Source organism: Heloderma suspectum, chromosome 1, assembly GCF_057233095.1.
Source record: "Heloderma suspectum isolate Gila_16-S chromosome 1, 16-S_ref, whole genome shotgun sequence".
NCBI lineage: Eukaryota > Metazoa > Chordata > Lepidosauria > Squamata > Helodermatidae > Heloderma > Heloderma suspectum.
This window is the reverse complement of record NC_139458.1, coordinates 202,084,521-202,104,860: the sequence shown is the minus strand read 5'-3', so window position 1 is coordinate 202,104,860 and position 20,340 is coordinate 202,084,521. Positions and strand designations below refer to the sequence as shown.

Here is a 20,340-nt window from a genome sequence, read left to right as displayed (position 1 = left end):
CTCCTCCCACCAACACCGCCCCCCCTTCATACACACACACACGCACACGCACACACACTCCCTCCATCTCGGGTGATGGCTTCTTTCTCCCCCTCTCCCATCCTTTGCCTGCTGGATGATCCCCGTCCGCGCCCCCGGGGTGGGGCCGGCTGCTGCCGCCTCCCCGGTGTGCGCCTGACAGAGCGCGGAGCGAGCCCAGCCTCAGCATCTCTCTCTCTCTCCAGCTGCCGCCGCCGCCTCCCTCCCAGGGACCTGCATCCCGCTCGTCCAATCAGGGGCCGCGCTGCCTGCGCCACGTGACCCCGGCGGGCTGAAGGGACCTGCTGCTTTCCCAACGCCAGAGGGATGCGGGCGGCAGAGCAGGAGAGGAGGCAGCGGCGGCTTGGCTGCGAAGCGCCTTGACTCGCTTCTCCCCAGCCCAGCCCAGCCCGACCCCTTATGGCAGCGGCTGCACCAGCCTCCTGTTTCTCCTCCTCGGCCATCCCTTCTCCCGACGCTTCCCGGGCTGAGCCAGGCCCCTGGATGGTGATATCTCTGGCTCTGCTGAAACTCTCAGGATCGTCCCCACCACCATCGCCGCCGCCGCCGCCGCCACCACCACCATGCCAGGACTTGGGTGCTTCTTCCTAGCCTGCTGCTGGCTGGGCCCCCCGGGATGCTAAGTCGCGCCCCCGCCTCTTGCTCCCCGTCAGCCCGAGACCGATCCGCTTTGGGGAGCTTTCCTCTGGCTGCTGCAGCAGAGTTGAGTTAAGAAGTCATGGTGTTGTGGGAATCTTCCCCAGCTCGGCAGTGCAGCAGCGGCTGGACACTTTGCGATTGCTTTTGCTGGTTGCTCCTGCCGGTGATGTTACTCATCATAGCCCGACCGGTGAAACTTGCAGCTTTCCCTACCTCCTTAAGTGACTGCCAAACGCCTACCGGCTGGAATTGCTCTGGTAAGCTTGTGGGGGAAAGCCGGGGCGGCGGGGGGGGGGGGGGGGGGGAGAGATGGAGAGAGATGTACGGCAATGTCCATCCATTTCTAAACGGAGGCATCTTTAAAAAGAGAGGGAGAGAGGGGAGACCGGAGGGGTGGGGTTGAACAATCTCGTTTTTCGAAGCTCTCACAGAGCGGGCTGGGAAATGACAGGTCGTATTTGATTCTAAAGGAATAGAATGGCTGGACAGAGAGGGCAGAAAAGTATAGATCTTTTGCTACACCCCCCCCCCCTTTAATTGCTTCCGCTTGAGATTGGCTTTCAGTGGTGATCTCTGTGGACTTTTATAGTCTGGACACAATTTGGCATTATGATCAGGTAACTGGACAAGGGCGGATATTGTCGCTGTTGTCGTTATTTGAAGTATTAAAAGTTAGAGCAGCAGGAGAGAAAATGCAATAAATCAAGTTGTGGCTGGCCAAGAAGTGCTGATATCTTGCAAAAAGTGCAGTGATTCTACGCTGGATCTCTTTTGCAAGAACCAGCAAGTCTCGTAACCTGGAAAGCTACCCCCCTACCCACCACGCACCTGCCACTATTGCTACGCATTTCAATTTTTTGAAGCATTTGGGGTGCCTAAACTTCCTGTCTCTTTTTTCTTTTGCTCTCAACTTTTTTTTTCTTTTTCTTTTTTTTTTTAAATCCACTTGTTTCTGGAGAGAATGTAGGCTGAGGCAAAATGTTTATTCCCAAATTCAGACTGGATATGAAGGGACAAAGCCTATGATCAAGAATGGGCTCCTGAGGCTCTTCCTCCTCCTCCTCCTCCTCCTCCTTCTCTTCCTTCTGTAGGCTGTCACTAAACAGGCTTCCTTTTCCTGCTCCCTTATTTATCTGGTCAGTTTCAGCCTCGCTTGAAGCTGCTTGCCAGGCACAGTCCAAGTGAAATGTACTAATTGAATAAGGAAGAGACTGTAGAAGGTTATTGCCTTTCTCCATCAATTGTCTTTTTCTATGATCTTCCTCATCCTCAATAGGTTAATTGTAGTTCTCTCTGGAGTGTGTTTACCAATTGTGCAGTGCTTCCCACACAATCTTGGTTTGTAATCGCTTCTGGGAGTATCTTCTCTTCCAAGCTGAATCTCCACATTTCTTATTTAAAGAAACGTTATGTTTACATCTATATCTACGCAGAGAGAGATTTCCAAATGCACCAGCAGGATTTTGATGCAGTTTGTCATTCACTAAGAATACTGTGTAACTCTGTGCCTTTAAAAAAAGTGTACTTCCTCTCTCTATTAAAGGTGGGGGAACATATTATGCTGGATATAGATCAGAACCTACTATTTCCTCCTCTTTACTGGTTTTGTTTTATTCAGTCAAATCTGAAGGCAAAAAACTATGGGGAAGTCAATACTTCATCATCTTTCAAGTCACAGAAACCTTTACAGCAAATATAGTATTTAGACCAGCACTGTGGCTTTCTGATGTTAAAACTTAAAGCGTTTCTGATATTACCTGGGGGATGTAACAAGAACGCCATGCTCCAGTGCAGCATCTGTCTCCGGTATATAAGTCATTAGGAGCACTTTTGTTCTATGTGTGATACTTTAATTTTTAATACACAGCCAGGGTACAGCTGAGGACATCATGAGGATTATTAACAACATCAATGATGGATTTGGGAGCCTAAATATGGCTGTTTTGCCTAAGACCTTGCGACACACCCTCAGAATAGGGTGGCAACTAGCTGAGGTCTGAAATTTGAGCTGGCATTCATGAGCTGAATCCTCAGCCAGATCTGTTAGCCTGCCTGTCAAAACTGGAGGAAAGGAGCCGGGCTCTTTCTGCAGCTCTGTGAAGAACCTGGCACCCCTCCTATTAACCTGCAGGTGATCAATCTTCATTGGAATCAGACAGCCTATCACAAAAAGCACACAGCCTGTTTATCTTTATTATTAGGGAGCTTTGTTATGTCGTTGCCTGAAGAAATTCCCATTTTTAGACTTCAGACCAGAAGATCTAATGGGGAGGGGCAGAAAAACATGTTCTACAGCCCAATGCTTGGTTTTGAGGAAATGGAATCTACTTTCATGGAAGAAAGAAAAGAGGAGGCGGAGGGAGGGAGACTAACCGGGACTGCAAACTCCTTGGATAACAGGGGCAAGAACAAGGCAAAGTGGGAATGAGAAGCCAGACCTGTCTAGATTGCATACTGCTTCTTCAACAAGGTTAGGTGTGCCACACACATTAACAATTGCCCTATATAATTTCCCTTGCCAGGCTGAAGCTGACAGCATTTTTCTCTTTACATTTGAGGTTATGATGACAGAGAAAATGATCTCTTTCTCTGCGACACCAATACCTGTAAATTTGATGGGGAGTGCTTAAGAATTGGAGACACCGTGACTTGCGTCTGTCAGTTCAAGGTAAGGAGATTGATCTCTCATTCCTTAATTCACTAATGAGAATACAAATCAGGGATCTCCCTTTACAGCCCATCACTTGGCAATTTATTTCTCTGCATGCAGAGAAGTCAGAGTGAAAACCTGGCAATGAGTCTAAAGAGCTGGCAGGACAGCCAGCTGGTGTCAAGAAGACAGAAGATTCTCTGGGAAAATGTAGATGCTCTTCTTCCAAATGCCTCTTTAGGGTCTGCAGCTTCAGGTTGTGCATGCATGACTTAACTGCTATGGCCTTTTAACATTAGGATTTCCTGTCCTTTCAAAATTCAGCTGGTCCTACAGATTCTGCTTTATACATTCAGGAGGCCGCTGATATAGTTGCAGGGGAGTTGTTTGTAAGGTTCTTATAGATTGTCTTAGCATGCCTTTGATACATAAAAGCAATGTTTCATTGTTTTTGAAACAATGCTGCTTCATTCTCAGGAGGAAAAATCATTCCCAGCTAAATCCCAATCCAAAATCCAAGAAAGTTTAAATGCTACTTGAACTGATTGAGTTCCACTGATTTTAAGGGAGCAGCCTACATTTGTCAGTGGCAAAAGTTCAATACATTTTGCTTGGTGCCCACTAGATGTTTTGGACTGCAACTCCCATCAACTGCAGCAGTAACAATCAATAGTAAGGGATTATGGGAGCTGCAGTCCAAAACATCTGGAGGTCACCAAGTTGCCTACCCATAATCAGATTGGATGTCACTAAAAGGATCAAGTAAAAAATATCTAGGTTTAACTGAACTGTGGATGCCGTATATAACTGGTTCTTGGAGATAAACATTACTTGGAACTAAGTCCCCCTGATTCCAGTGGACCATATTTCCTCCATATTAGTCTGCATAAGATGTCTTATACCCACATTCCCAACTAAATATAAGCTAGCTTCTGTCGAAGGCAATGGGATTTACATCCAAGTAATAGTTTGGAGTACAGATGCTAATGGAACATTAATGGAGGATAAATGGTATCCTGACTACCTCTCCACATACTAATTAAGAATTTATTTTCTTCTAGTATGATATACAAGTATATTTTGTTTAGGTGTTCAGATAACATCCTTGCATACTTTAATATGCACTGAACCTGTATTGTGAGGGTGCTGCATACTTTAAAGTAGACTCATTATGGTAAACCTAGGCTTTCTCTTCTATGATTTCTCCCGTATCTAGTTACATGAGAACTATCACAAACAATTCACTCTTCAATATTTCACAGTATAGGCTCTGAAAGGTATGTTATAAGCTTTTAGCTGAGTAAGTACTCCTTTAAGCATGTATGACATTTCACAACCAGCGGCTAATCAATCTTTAAATTAGACATTAGAATTACATAATCCTCCTTACTAGAATCATTCTGCTTAGCACATGACACTTATTTATATATCACCAGAGCTGTATTCAAATGCCATATTTAAGGGCATGTTCTTGTCAAAAGGCATGGGGAACAAAAGCACTCTGTAGAGGTCTAAACTAGAAACCTTAGTTACTTGGAAGTTGCTTCTTACGCAATTGATTTAGTGCTCTGTCCTTGTGTCTCTGGCTGGTGGGTAAAGGCAGCAAATTCAGTGCCACCAGTAGTGAAAATAAAACAGACACAGAGTACCCTTAGTTTCTTCTCATCTGGCTCCAGTTTGGCTTTCGCAATTGGTTTCAAGTTAGTGAACATGGGAGGACTTTTATAATGGCAGAGACAACAGAAGCTGTTCCCCAAAGAACAAATATATTTTATTTGTTATTATAATAACATTTATATTGTTAATAATAATATTTATAATAACAAATATATAAATATATATATTTAGAGTGGTTGCTCTAAATATATATAGCCTGTCTCAGCCTTTCCCCAACCCTCCAGATGTTTTGGATGACAACTCCCAGTATTCCTGACTATTGGCTATGCTGTCTGGGGCTGATGGGAGTTGAAGTCCAAAACACCTGGAGGGCACCAGGCTGGGGAAGGGGCTCTGCTGCCTTACCCCTAAGTCTCATGGTGAACAGCAAATCCAAAAATATGCTAACAAGAAAAAAGCCTTAGTAATCAAGCATAAATGATCATGAACTAACTTGATACAGTTCTGCAGGATCCAGTGGATATGCTTGGGGGAGATCTGCAATGGCTCACACACACACACACACACATACACACACACACCCTGTGCTGATTTTCTAACAAGAGAGTTACTGGAACTCCAGCCTCTCTCAAAAGCCATGCCATCTGCCTTGGAATCCTTCCTCCTTAATCCTGCATTTGGGGGCACTGGCTGCTGTTACTCACCGATGAGGCAAAAACATGTTCCAGGTAGGGTTGCCAATTGGCCCGGAAAAGCTTGCTCCTGTGCTTGGAGAGGGAGAATTGACAGGCAGAAATCCAGATCAGAATTTTTTTTGTGGTATAGAGAGATGGGCATTGCTGCCTGCTCACTGCTGCAGATCAAACAGCTGCTATTAAAGGAAAAACTACAGGGATGGGTTCAAAGGCTGATGCAACCCTAGCTCCAGGATTCAATCCTGTTATAGACAACAGATTGCAGGACTGAGCCCTGGTGAGTCTTGGCACCACTTTAACCTTCTATGAATCCATGTTGGTAAATACTAGTATTTAGCAAAATGTTCCTATGAGCCGTTTGTGTGTGTGGAGAGAAGAATTGTATATGCCAGGGAACTGTGTGTGTGTGTGTGTGTGTGTGTGTGATGCCGTGGGTGGAGGCTAGGGCACCCAGGGTTGGCATGGTGGGCAGGGTTGCCTCCCTGTAGCACTGATCCCAAGTAAAGTGATTTACCCCCAATATAAGTGAATGGAGAAAGGAAAGGGATACACATCTTTTGATAGGCCAGCCTTCCCCAACATGGTACCCTCCAGATGTTTTGGACTACAACTCCCATCAGTCTCAGCCAGCAGGGCCAGTGGTTGGGGCGATGAGAACTGTCATCCAAAGCATCTGGAGAGTTCCAGGTTTGGGAAGGCTGGGCTAGGGGATACATATTTCTCTTTCCTGGTAATTCCAGTTTCTGTGGTGAGGGACAGGATTTACCCCCCCACCACCCCACCTTCAGTTGTGTCTCAGATTTTATTCAGCTGGAGTTTACTCTGTTGTACAGACCTTGCATTTGGGGGTCTGACACTAGAGTGTGATGGAACCCTGGGAACTGGCATGCATATGTATGTCTCTACAGCACTTTGCCTCCAGGCTGTTTAACAAACTCTAAGCCTGAGTGGAGAAAACAAGTTAAGGCACACAGGGAAATAAGATGAAAGTGGTATTGCTGGGATTTGTCTTCTGAATAAGGTTGGGAGCAGACTCTGTTCCACTTGCACCATGCTCACTTACTGGGAATATAGGAAGCTGCCTTATACTGAGTCAGACCCTGGGTCCAACAAGACCAGTATTGTTGACATTCACTGGCAGCGGCTCTCCAGGGTTTCAGCCAGGGTTCTTTCTTAGCCCTACTTGGAGATGCTGGGGATTAAACCTAGGACCTTCTGCCTGCCACTGAGCTGCTACAGCACCTTCAAATTATCACACATCTGCTGTTCATACTGGTCAAGGCACTATACATGGCTGTGACTCAGGCTGTATTCCTGACACAGACCAACTCTTAAACAAGATCCCCCAAAGGCCATGCCAACTTATGCTGCATAAGATCTGTGCATGGTAAGATGAAAATGCTTGATGCCACCCTTCCATCCCACTGTGTATTATTCATTGTCTTCCTTTCATCAAAGGGAAATGCCGGAAATTTCCTTAGTCAGAGGACAAAGGGCAGATCTCGGTGAAGGAGTCAAATACGATTCCAAAAAAGTTTTCTTCAAAGCCATGTTAAGTTGTCCTACATAGATACTAAACATTGGTGTGACAACACTGGCAGTACAGAGAATACTTAGTGGAATGTTCACCCAGGTTAAATCAGGCCTGCACAACTTGTGACTGCCAACATGGATGGTGTATTTTAATGGTTTTTAATTTTTGTGAACTGCCCAGAGAGCTTCAGCTATGGGGCCATATAGAAATATAATAAATGAAATTAAATTAAGGTGCCCATGGTCCTACTTTAGGTAGTAGGTAAAGTAAGGTCCTACTTTAAAGAGGACAGCCCTCTCTTTGAAGGGCTGTCCAGTCCAAAGCCTGCTTAAAGATCAAAAATCATCTGAAGGGAGAGCTGGGCCTTGAAGTTGCCCATCAGCAGCACCCGGACAACAGACTGAGCAAGGTGCACAGGTCACCCAGTCACAGGCTGCCACACGATGGCCAAATGTATTGTATCTAGTCTGTTCTCGGAAACTAAGCAGGGTCAGCCCTGGTGAGTACTTGGATGGGAGACCTCCTAGGAATCAGGCTTCCTGCACTGAGCAGGGGATTAGACTCAATGGTCTTGTAGGCCCCTTCCAACCCTATGATTCTCTATGATTTCTATTTAAATTATAATCATTATTTCTAAATGTGCATATAAACTTATTAGCATATGCGAATGTTATGCCAATCTGTGTCTTCTTTTGGCCTCCTTTTTGACAATGCCTAAGTGGCCGCTGGAAGATGAATATCGCTCAGCAGCAGCCATTCGGCCTGTCAGAAAATCCCAAGCAGGCAGCAAAATCACGAGCTTTACTGACCCCTGGCCGCCTGCCATACATGTGGTTCTGGGCTGCATTCAGCTCGGTGGGTTGTAAATTGTTCAGGCCCAAGTTAAAGCTACATGACTGGGGCTTCTCTTTGGTCCTCTCTGGGGCTGGCCTCAGCGCTTGGTATCCTTGGGTAGGCGCCAGGGCCCACCACTGATGCCTGCCCCAGCACGTACTTTAAAACACACAAACAAATCTGGCTCAGCACTATGAGAAGGGTCAGGCAGCAGGTTCTAGCCGCCATTTTAATTTCCCACAATTCCATTTTCATTTTTCACAGTGTACGTTCACTCAAGGGCTTTGCAGGAAATTTAAATGGCAGCTAGACTAGACTCAGCCACCCAGTGCTGCTCAGAGCGCTACTGCTGCATGCTTCAGACCACCATCACTGTTGTATAAACCCACCAGGGCCCACCTGATGGACAAAGAAGCCCATCAGGGGGCATTTTGCCTGGGACACCCTCAAACCCTGAGCTGGCAGCCCTGGCCCCCTTTTCACGACAATGACTTGCAGCACAATCCTCAGATGGAAGTCCCACTGTATCCCGTGGGGCTTACTCCCCCAAGTAAGGGAGTTTAGGATTCCAGCATAAGGTGTCAAGGTTTCTTCAGCAGCCACCTAGCTTTCCTTAAAATCATTAACTTCTGCAGCTTCATTCAAAATATGGTAGGGTTATTAAACAATGCACTTTGGGGCATGACCACAAAGGGTTTATTTGGGTCTTGGATGTGCCAACCTGGCAGTATCCATGCACAGTTTTGTATGGATTCATCCAAACTGTCCACAGTTCGCTGTGAATTTTGCAGCCCATTTGGAGTGGGAAGCAGGTGTGGGCCTGCAAAACTACAAACCGAGCTACACAACCCTTTCCACAGGGGTTTGCCTCCTCTACTTCCACTTGTATAGGGAGGTTTTGACCCGGAGCACAGAAATCTACTCCATGATGTCCTTTAATTGTGGGACGATTGTACAGTGACAAAGTGCCCTACTTTACAGAGGGCAGTCCTCGATTTGCAAGGTGTCATCTACTGGAAGGACAGTCTGGTCCAAGCCCAGTTTAAAGATAGCGAGTCATAAGAAACCATAATATGAGAGAGCTTAAAGGGGCCTTGAAGTTGCCTGCCCACAGTTATTTATTTATTTATTTGATATATTAGATTTATTAGCCACCCATCTGGCTGGCTACCTGGCTACTCTAGGTGGCATACAATACTAATAACATGAAATACAAGGAATGTACATAATCAACTGAACAAAACAACATAACAAAACAAGACTGCTCTAAACAACCTAACCCACCCCAAATGCCCGCCTGAACAGCCAGGTTTTTAAAGCCCGGTGGAAGCTCATCAAAGAGGGCATGTGGCGGAGGTCACTGGGCAGGGAATTCCACAGAGTGGGAGCCACCACAGAAAAGACCCTCTCCCGAGTCATCACCAGCCTAGCTGCCCTGGCTGATGGAACAGAGAGAAGGCCTACCGAGGCCGTTCTCATTGAGGGGCATCTCTGGTGTTGATGGAGGCTCTCCTTAAGATAGACTGGGCCAGACTATGATAGACTTCATAGGGTTTTGAAGGTCAATGCCAACACCTTGAATTGGGCCCGGAAAACAACTGGTAACCAGTGCAATTCCTTCAGCACTGGAGTGATGTGGTCTCACCGACAGCTGCCCTCAATCAGGCGGGCCGCCGCATTCTGCACCAGCTGCAACTTCCAAACTGTCTTCAAGGGTGACCCCACTTAGAGTGCATTACAGTAGTCTAGACAAGAGGAGACCAGGGCATGAACTACTGATGGGAGCAGATAGTAAGGGAGATAGGGGAGTTGTATTGAATTTCTATTTAAATTAATCATTTCTGAAGCTGTACCGCTCCATATAAATTAGCATGTGCAATTGTTGTGCAAGGCTGTGTCTTCCTTTGTCCTCCTTTTGGCAATGTGTAACTGGCAACCCTAGGTTATTGCTTTCACTGTCAGCAGGTAGAGCCTGGTTTTATTGAATTCTAAATCGATGGCTCCTTGAACTGTAACCAGAGTTCAAGGAGCTACAAGCTGTCTGAAGAAGACCTCTGGATTGAATGGTGAAGAAAAGGGGGGTGTTTAGCTAGCTAGCTTGCTAGCTGTGTAAAGGTCCAGGTGTTTGTTTGTGCTGGCCCTCGCTGTGCTGCAAATGAGCTGCATTGACCTGTTATAACTTTGACTAAGTGAAGACGTTTATGGATTGAGATTGGATTGAGTTTATGGATTGAGATTCAGCAGTTTTCAACGATGTACATTAATCCAGCTGGATTATGTGGTATGGCTTGTGTAAATCTTGAGATCCAGACTAGAAACTGTGCTGATCTGTCTGGCAGCAGTCAATATTTTTGCTTCAGCGAGATGATTCTAGACCAAGGAAGCTGTTTGAGGGCTGTGGCCTGTCACACTTTCTGAACATGTCCACCTGGTACAAATCTCAGTTAGTTTCAATGTCATGACTATTCCAGTTGTGGAATTTGGTGCCTTATAATCCCTTGAGGGGACCAGTGTTTTCTGAACTTTCTCATCAGCAACCTCTTTATTTTTACAATTCTTCAGGGGAAGCCATGATAAGTGAGCCCGAGCCAGTGCCTGAAGCATTCAGTTTGGGGCAGCATTGGCAACCTTTGAATCCATGCCTGTAGCTGTCCCCCCTAATAGCAGTTTGATCTGCAGCAATTTCCAGGAGAAAATGTTTTAACTCCATGCCATTAAAAGCTTCACCTGCTGATTTCTGCATGTCAGACCTTTGTTAAAGGCACATGAGTAAGCCAGACTTCTTCCCTGGTCAGTTGGCAACTCTGTTTGGAGTCAGGAAACCCAGGTTCCAATCTCTGCTCAATTACAAAGTTCACTGGGTAGCCTTGAGCAAGTCAGAATATCTCACCCATGCAGGGTTTTGTGAATCATAGAAGCATAGAATCATAGGGTTGAAAGGGGCCTACAAGACCATCGAGTCCAGCCCCTGCTCATTGCAGGAAGCCCGAGTAGCAGATCTTAATTCTGTAGGAGAAGAGTGATGTATAAAATGAACTAAGGTTGCCACCTGACCAGAAGAAAAGGTTTGGACTGCTGTTAGCATCAGCACAATCTGTAGAAATCAGCAGATGAAGATTTTTCACAGCATGGAGATAAATGTTGTCATTTGCAGATCATCAAGCTGATGCAAAGGCCCAGGAGCAAGGGTTAATTTAAAAGTTAGCAATCCTAAAACAAATTGTCTGGAATCAGTTCGTATTGGTAGACAAAATGGAACTTGTTGCATTGATTCTAATGAGCATATAGAAATGGGTATTTTGTGAATTCCCGGATGTATTTTTGATTCATGTTACCGGTGGCAGACCCAATTATAGGCTCAGAGGATATAGGTCTGTACCTTGGGGTTATAACTGAAATCAGATAGGCCATTCTTCTGCAATGTGGTGCCCTCCAGATGTGTTGGACCATGACTCCTATCATCCCCAGCCAGCTTGATTAGAGCTTGATTAGAGTTGTAGTCCAACACATCTTTAGGGCACTACATTGGGGAAGGCTGAGATGACAATTTCCACCCAATGTTATGCCAGCTGGGCCCATTAGGGCTAAACATTGAAGAGGTGGAAATAAGGTGGAAAGAAACCACCCCTAAATCCCCTATTGCTTCTAGGTTATTTTATTCATTTATTCATTTATTTAAAGTATTTTCATCCTGCTCCTCAGCCAAAAAGCCTCTCAGAGTGGCTTGCAAACAATCAGTTAAACAAGATGGCCCCTGCCCACAGACTTACAGTCTAAAAAGACAGGACACACAAGGAAAAAGGGATGTTGGGGGGGGGGGAGAAGTATTTCAGCAGAGCTGGTAGCCAGCTTCCCCTCTCATCTTCCTCTGTTACAGCCTGCAGAAACTAATATGAATTAATAAGGTGCAATTCGGGGGGGGGGGGACTTGTCCAGAAATCCTTTCCCTTTCCAGGGATTCAACCTGAAAGATGCCGACATCTGAAATTATAATGATAGTGGCACCAGAATCAAGAACCCCTCTTCCCTTCCCCACGAGCAGCCAGGAGTTGGTTTAACCCTGGATATTGAGAAGGGAATGAAGATGGCGGGGGAGAAGATGAGGTGAGAATGGGGCAGGATGGAGGACTTTGGTCTGCCTGGGTACCTCCTTCCCCTTGGCCTCTGCTGTTCCTCTCACCCATTGCCAAATATTATTTCCAGAACTGCATGAAACTACGTTTCTCTCCCATGGCTGCCTCTCCCTTTTCTCTCTCTGTTTAAATTGTGGCTCTTCATAATGTGACCCCCCTCCCTTAACATTGCAAACTCTAATGCTGATCTAATAACTACTAAAGCCTTCCCAAACATAGTGCCCTCCAGATGTTTGGGACTACAACTCCCACTATCCCTGGCTATTGGCCAAACTATCGGGGATGATGGGAGTCATAGCCAAAATACCTGGAGAGGGCACCACACTGGGGAAGGCTGAACTACTGCGTAACACCTGTGTATGGCGTCTGTGACTGGTGCTGCATTTGCAGTTCAGACAGTTTGGCACAGCCGGATTCATCCATTGACCTCTGCAGACATCCAGCACAATGGGCGTGTAACCTCCTTTATCCTTGGCGGGTAATTTGGCAGCCAGGAAAATTATGTTACTATAGCAGAAAGTTAATGTCTAGCGAAGGCACCAATTCAAGCAGTAGCATCGGAAGGGATCCAGACATAAGAAACCAAGGACCATTTTTGCAATGCCGTCCATACACTTCTCAGAACTGGGGCCGGGAAATATGGTCCTGGGATCTACAGCCTGAAGACACTTTAATTGGGGCTATTTATGGATCATATTCTTAGAGCTAATAATACATCAGCTGGGCTGGCTCAGATTAAAGTCAGTTCCCTTCCATCCATATCTCCTCACGTATTTTCGGCTTTCCATGGCACTTGTCCCCATTATTTTCAGCATTCTCCCCATGGATAGGGCTGTCGGAGAAATCCTCAACGGAACCAAATGTGTTCGGATTTTCATGAATCCAACCTGCAGATTCTGCAGCAGACTGGCTTTCTCCCTGTCAGGCGGAACCCACAGATTTGTGGATTGTTTTTCTAACTGTCGGGAATTTTGCGATAATTTCATCATAGAAAAATACACAATTAAAAAAAAAAAAAAACAGCCAAAAATGTGCATTTCCACCATAAGCGAAAGCGTGACAATGTGCCTTTGGGGGCCATTTGACATTCTGTGAGAATTTGATCATCTTTGCACATGTGAATTTGCACACATTCAGAAGCTAAAAAAAAATCCAGTTCCATTGGTGGGCGGACGACGGAACGAAAGGCCCCTGACAACCTGTGAAACACAGACGGAAAGGATTTCACACAGTTCCTACATCTCTACCCATGGATATCAGAACATGTCAACTGAGGGTAACTCTTCATGCTTCTGATGAGGCGGACTCTTGTCCAGGAAAGTCTACGCCATTAAAAATGGTTAGGGTTGTATCTAATGGTGTCGTTCTGCTCGTGCAAAGCTCCTGCTGCTGGCAGAAACCCCCTTTGCATCCACGCTCAGCTGTCAGATCCAATACTCTGGTTCCACTTGCGCAAGGTGTGGTGACTTAGTTCAGCCAGCTGTTGCTTGGACTAGTTGTGCAAGGAATTCTGCTAGCGGTTGTGCAAGCACCAGCAGAACCACTCTTGTGATTTTTCTGCTAGTGTAACATTGGTCTTGAAGGGGAGACAAGACTCTCTGTGGCGACACCAAACTAACACACCTTCTCCTCTGCATTTTCTGCCACAATGACTTTGGAGAAATCAGTACATGACATCATAGAAGTTTAACTCCTCACATTCCAATGGACTATGAGCCTACATCAGGGCCAGCCCAGGACGTTTGCTGCCTGAGATAAAGGACAAGATGTTTTTTCCCTGCCGTTCCACCTTCACAAGCAGTGGTGCAGCCAGGGCTGGGCCCTGCAGCATGGTGCATGTGGGCAGTGGGTGGGTGGATGAGCACACACAGAGTGGCAAGTGGAGGGGACAGCAGCAAAGAGGCCATGCGCATACCATGGCCCACTACTTGACACTGCTCCTCACAGCATCCTTTCTTTCATCTTATTTATAGTCAGGGAGTGGCGAGCCGGGCATGTACATGGGTACAGACAATGGAGTCTGGTGGCTCTGATTTGGGTGGGGCTGGACAGCTCCTTTAGAGTTCTGGTTAGTTCTGACTGAAACCCAGAATGGATTCAAAACCCCACCAGAATCGGAGCCACCAGCCTCCACCATTTACGGATGCTTGTTTCATGCTTGTTTACTTTATCTTTTATTACAACAAAATGGCACTTCTTCCAAATAAGTGTGTTTCACATCTGGGCAGCAGAAACAAACTCCATTTTAGTCGTCATGGTGCTAGGGTTCAAGTGAGTTTAAAATGTAGAATTGCACATGCTCAGAGTATTTCTTTGTTGGGGGAAAAAAAAGAATCAGGCAGTTTGTCTTGTTTTGCCCACCTGAGGGCAGCCGGCTAAGATAGAGAGGGTGCAGGCCAGGCTGTGTGGCATATACAGCTCTGTCCTCCAGCACCTCACTGCTGCTCCCTGCCCCTCTGCATTGCCTCACTTCGCCTGATAGTAGGGCTGGCTTTAGCCTGCATACTATCCAGAAGAGTTCTAACAATTTCCTCTTTGGGCTGACCACAGTCACTAGGATTCTGCAGGTATGGGGTAACTTTAATTTGAATTGTTATTTGGCTTTATGTTTAAATGTTGATGCCCAGCCTTGGGAAGTCTCAGGCCAGAAACTGAAATGACTAAATAAATAGAATGGCTTTAAAAAAAATGTTTCCTCAAGTAAACGTTGGGAGTGTTTTGCTGCAGTAGGAAAGAACCAGCAACGTTTGAAGCTCCGTTGCCTCTTCCATAGTTAAAGCACTTCTGAATGATCTATAGCACATATCCAGTGTCTGTAATCCTATCAAAGCGGCACGCAAGAAATAAAACCCATTGACTTGAAAGGCAAATTCAGATCAGACTGTTTGGGATTGCTTGAATGAGTTCCGATCCCTTCCAGGAAGGGCCTTCGTCCCAAGAAACTCATTTTTGCTATTTGGTGATTCTGCAAACAGATAGACCACCAGGCACCCTCTGAGTCCGTACGGTAAGGGAGTTGTATTTCTCTGCAGAGCACTCATTACACATCTGCTTCAAAAAGAACAGACGCTAACTTCTTCTTCTGTTAGAGAACAGTCCTATGTGCTCGTTACGGCATTAATTCTTAGTAGTCTTTCTTTCCTTTCAGACCTCCTTACCATCTGTAGGTTAGTTTATCGGTTCCAAAGGAAAGAAACAAAGCCATATTCTTGCATAACATAAAGACTGTTGCTGAGGTGAAGATTATTTTAGCTAAGTCAGGCCTGCAGAACCCTGACAGCCTTTAAAACACGCATGCAGCCCCATCCCAGGAAAAACCCTTTTGGGAGGGGGCAATTCTGAGTGGGAACATGGAGTGAAGTGCTTAATCTCTTTCTTGCCTGCCACTTCTCTCTCCTGAAGGGGAAAAGCAGCTGGATGTATGGAATTTGGCATGGCGAAATAGCAGTTGGAGAAAGGGTTAAGCACCCTTCCTGCTGCTTCCTTGTTCAGAATGCCCCCCTTTCAAAGCAATATTTATTTACTTACTTACTTACTTAACTTGCTTATTACATTTCTATACTGTCCAATAGCTGAAGCTAAGAACAAAGGGCTGGCAGGGTTTGGTTACGTTTATTTATTTGATTTGTACCCCCACCTTTCCACCAAGAAATGGGGCTCAAAGCAGTAAAGGATTAGTTATCCCCTAACCAGCAGCTGTTATTGAGTTGGGCTAGGACAGACATTAATTTACTAAGAGCAATCCTATACATGTCTACTCAAAAGTAAACCCCATTGACTACAATTGGACTTACTCCCAGATAAGTGTGTATAGGATTGTCATTCTGACCTGCCTCGGGGAGCTATTGTAATATGATGACTGGAGGTGAACCACTTGAATGCGTGAAACACATCACAACATTTATCAGCTATCTAAAAAAGTATAGGCATAAACCCACCTGCAAACATGGCAAGTAAGAAATGCAGATGTTTTATTTCAACTTTTTTATCCCACCTCTCCCACGATTCAAGGCAGCTTACAAAAACATAACACATTAATGAAAGAGAATCCCTAAAATAACTCAGATAATCCTAACAAAGCATTGAGCCCTGAAGAAGTAATAACTGTATAAAAATTTCCGCCTTTCCTTCTTCGACAAGCAAGTTCCTTCAAGAAAAGGTGGCATTACATTTTATTCGTTTATTTTACAAAAAGGTAGCAGAAAGGGTTTGGATCAACCCCATCTTTCCCTAGCCTTGAAAAACCTTTCAGCTACAATGTTAGTGTCTCAGTAGCTCCTTGAAGACCTTAACAGGTGGATTGTGGTGGGAGGAGAAGGTGCTTATATAGGGACATACCTGTGTTGGGGCAATCTGTCACTTTGTCTCAAGTCATACACTGTCTCTCAGTTTGAATACTGGTTCAGGAAGAGCGGGGAATAGACCAGAATGATGCTGACACCCCTTGGCTACTGTCAGTACTCAGCTTCCATCACCACAGAATAAGGTGGGCTGGTGTCCTACTTTACAGAGGACAATCCTCTATTTGAAGGTGACCTCTGTTTGAAGTTGTGTCCAGTCCAAGTCTGGTTTAAAGTCAAGAACCATAAGATGGTCAAGCAGGGACCTTGAAGGCATCCATCAACAGTTGGGACATGGAAGAGCCTCAGGATCCTTCGTTCATAATCTCACGTGCCTCTTTAGGAAGCTTGCCCCCATGGTGCTTGCCACTGTGCCATCTTCTGAGCTTTGTTAGAATGCCAGCTGGAGAGGGCGAGGTCACATAGTCTCCTGGGAGTTCAGAAAGAACTGCTGGGCTGGAGAAGAGGCCTGGGCTCCTGCAAGTTCAGGGGGTCTTAAAAAAAAAAAAATAGAAGACCCAGCAAGAATTGTCTACATTTAAAAAGGTATGTGGAAACCCCGTCCCAGTCCCCCAGAGAAAATTCTCCAAAATTCTCACCCCTCCCAGCCTCTTTCTCCAGAGTTTTCATCCCCCTGCCCCCAATTGCTGAAAATTGAAGAGTTGAAATTTTCAGCGCAGCACTACTTCAAACCCATGCCAGGGAGATAAAACAATATCAAAACATCTGAAAGAAAACCTGAAAGAACAGAAAGGCCTTCATCTGGCACCAAAAAGATAACTGAGTCAGTGCCAGCTGAGCCTCTCCGAGGAGGGAATTACAGAGGAACATACCATTACTGAACAGGCCCTGCCTTGGGGCCTTACCTCAAATGGCAATGGGACTAGACAAAGGGCCTCTGAAGAAGTTCTTGAGGTCCAGGCAGGTTCATACGGAACAAGTGGTCCTTGCATTAGGAAGAGGGCAGTTAAGTCACTCCCATTTACATTACACGTGCCATTATTTTGCAGGAGCAATATATAATTCTGATTTTTATTATATAAGCTCAACAAACATTCTTAAAATGTGCTGTAGTTTTGTGGGAAGAGCAGGCCTCTGAACATTGCTTTGACACTTGCTTCCCTGCCACATCACACTCCAAAGTCTGAAATGCCATCTCTGTGACTGCAGATGCTTCCCACTGTGTGAATTTGATTTTTCCACTGGGGCTATTTTTACAATGGCTAAACCAGACATGCACATGTTTGCTGAACACGTGCCGATAGGTCTGATTCTAAAGCGGAGATGGGGCGGTCTACTGTTATCACTAAATGAAGGTGGGCCCTGAGAGCTTTCAGAGAAGCTCTTGGGGTGGGGGGGGTGCATTCCAGGGATGGATGGGTGGGGCTGATGCCAAAAGGGTGGAGCTAGAAATAACAGCACATTTTATTGAAAGCTCTTCCTGCCACTAATTAAGCCTTAGGAGAGGCATTTCTACTTAGAGAATAAGGAAAACCTGTGTAAACGCTGGGAAACCACCAAAGGACTGGCAGTTGGGTGAATGGGAGTGGAGCCAGGGGAGGGGGCGTGGCCTCCTGGGGAACACCACATGAGCCAGATTTAGCCTGTGGGCCTGAGATTCTCACACACACACACACACACACTAAAGCCCACGGAGGTAAGGGAGGGATTGCTCCTGTCCCCTGCATGCTTCACTTAATAAAGAGATGGGGAATAGAGCCTACCCTCACGTTCCTGCTTCATAGACAATTTGGTGAGCGCATGTTTAGCAAGCATATGCACGTCTGCTTTGGCCTTGAGCAACATTGTTCCATATGTTTGAGAGTTCGTAGTATTAAGGGATCCTATCATATGAGATACATACGACTGAAGGGAAAAGTGGAAGCTACTGGAGTTCTAGCCTGAGGGAGACACACGTATTGAGCTGCTCTGTGTAGGGGCCTTGAGTGTATGAACCTTCTACTGTATGACGGTCCATTAAGCCTTGTACTCCACAGATGAGTCAATGTCAGATGAGGTACATATGACTGAAAGGACCAATGGGAGCAAGCATGAGCGAGAGCCACATATGTAGATGAAGCTTCTCTATGTGGTGGTTTCAGCCTTACAGGTCTTGTGGCGCAGCCATCCCCCACCTGGTGCCCTCCAGGTGGGTTGAACTGCAACCCACATCAATCCCAGCCAGCATGGCCAATGGCCAATGGCAGCTGGAAATGATGGGAGTTGCAGTCCAACCCATTTGGAGGGTACCAGATTGGGGAAGGTTGTTGTAGTGTATGAAGGGTAAAGACACCACAAAGCTTCATGAGCTTGGGCTCACTTTACAGCAGAGGTCTCCAACATGGTGCTCGTGGGCACCACAGCACCGCTCCGGCCAGGCTATTTTCCCTCTCTGCAAGGGAATGTAGCGATTCCTCCATTCACTTCCACGTGTGTGTGGCTGGCTGGGGGGAGTCCTCCTTGCCAAAAATTGCTAGAGGAGGGGCAACACTCACCCCTCCACACACACCAAAGACCCTTGGATCAACAGGGTCCTTCCTTGGAGGGAGAGTGATCTTCATCTCCCTTCTAGTCACTTTTTCATAGGGGAGCTTTTTCTTGCCCTATGCAAATGACTGGAGCAATGGCTCCACTTGCTTGCATGGGGATGGGGAGAGAGGGAGAGCAAAAAAAAGAGGGAAAGAAGTCGCAGAGACCGAAGGAAGGAAGGAAGGAAGGAAGGAAGGAAGGAAGGAAGGAAGGAAGGAAGGAAGGAAGGGGATCCAGTGGAAGAGAGGGGGGAGCCAGAGAGGGGGGGGAGCCAATGAGAGAAGGGGGGCAGAGAGAGAGAGAGAGAGAGAGAGAGAGAGAGAGAGGAGCCAGAGTGAGTAGTGCACAAACAGGGTGCACATTCATGTACACAAACACAGCATTTTTGTGATCGGGCTTCCACCCCCTCTACAGCAGCTAATTTGTGGTGATGCCCAGAGCATTTTTTTCAAATTGCCAGATGAATCCATAGGCCCAAAAAGGTTGGAGATCCCTGTTTTAACCGCTCATAAATGTGTCAAAGAAGAGGTGGGCTTTATGATCCCTCAAATGCTTCACTGACTGGAGAAGAATTCCCAGTTTAACCTCCGCCCCCATTTCTAAATTCCATCTATTGGATGGTGTGATGGGCACAGAAGTGGGGATAGAAGGGGGAAGGAAGAAGGGTTGATCTCTGCCTCCCTTCCTTCTCTGGTGCACTGCTAGCACACCAGGAAGAAAGGCCACGGTACCTCTTGGGAGTTGTAGTTTTGCCAAAGCCTACCACAATGGCAGCCCTACCACTGCTGCTCCCACCATTGCCTGGTAGATATTATTTAAAACAGTCTTCCCCAAGTTGGTGACCTCTAGATGTGCTGGGTTTCAACGTCCACTGGCTCCAGCCAGCATGGGCAATAGTCAGGAATCTTGGGAGTTGTAGTCCAAAACATTTGGAGTGCACGAGGTTGGGGAAGGGTAATTTAAAGGGAGGGGGTGGGGGAACAGGAGTTTAGGTGAGAGAGGGAAAGAGTAAGCAAGTTCCAAAGCCAGACTGGCCTGCAATATAGGCCAAGCTTTTTTGGTCCTTGGGAGAAATAGCTTGGCCTATTTCCAAGACAATTAAGTTCAGGCTGGGGGGAGCTTACTCATCACTAACGTTAGGCCAATAAACTTGGCAATCTCCGTTAATATAGTACTGACGTTAAGTCAGTACTGTATGTGGCCACAGGCATGCATGGGTACAAAAAGGCTAAGCTACTGGCAGATCTACAGAAATAAATAAGGGTATGCCTAGGCTCTGTACAAGCACATAATATATTACTGTGCTTTTTAGATTCAGATTCAGGAATAT

At 46.1% G+C, this 20,340-nt stretch overlaps 1 protein-coding gene across 1 annotated transcript in view; it reads left to right on the top strand.

Annotated features, from left to right (window-relative positions):
• The first annotated feature begins 339 nt into the window (after positions 1–339).
• Positions 340–20,340, top strand: part of TMEFF2 (transmembrane protein with EGF like and two follistatin like domains 2) — a 326,904-nt gene continuing 306,903 nt past the window's right edge. The window contains exons 1-2 of the mRNA XM_084816392.1: positions 340–935; positions 3,237–3,346. Coding sequence (XP_084672518.1) covers positions 758–935; positions 3,237–3,346 — 288 coding nt within the window. The 5' untranslated portion in view covers positions 340–757. The remainder of the gene's footprint in view (positions 936–3,236; positions 3,347–20,340) is intronic.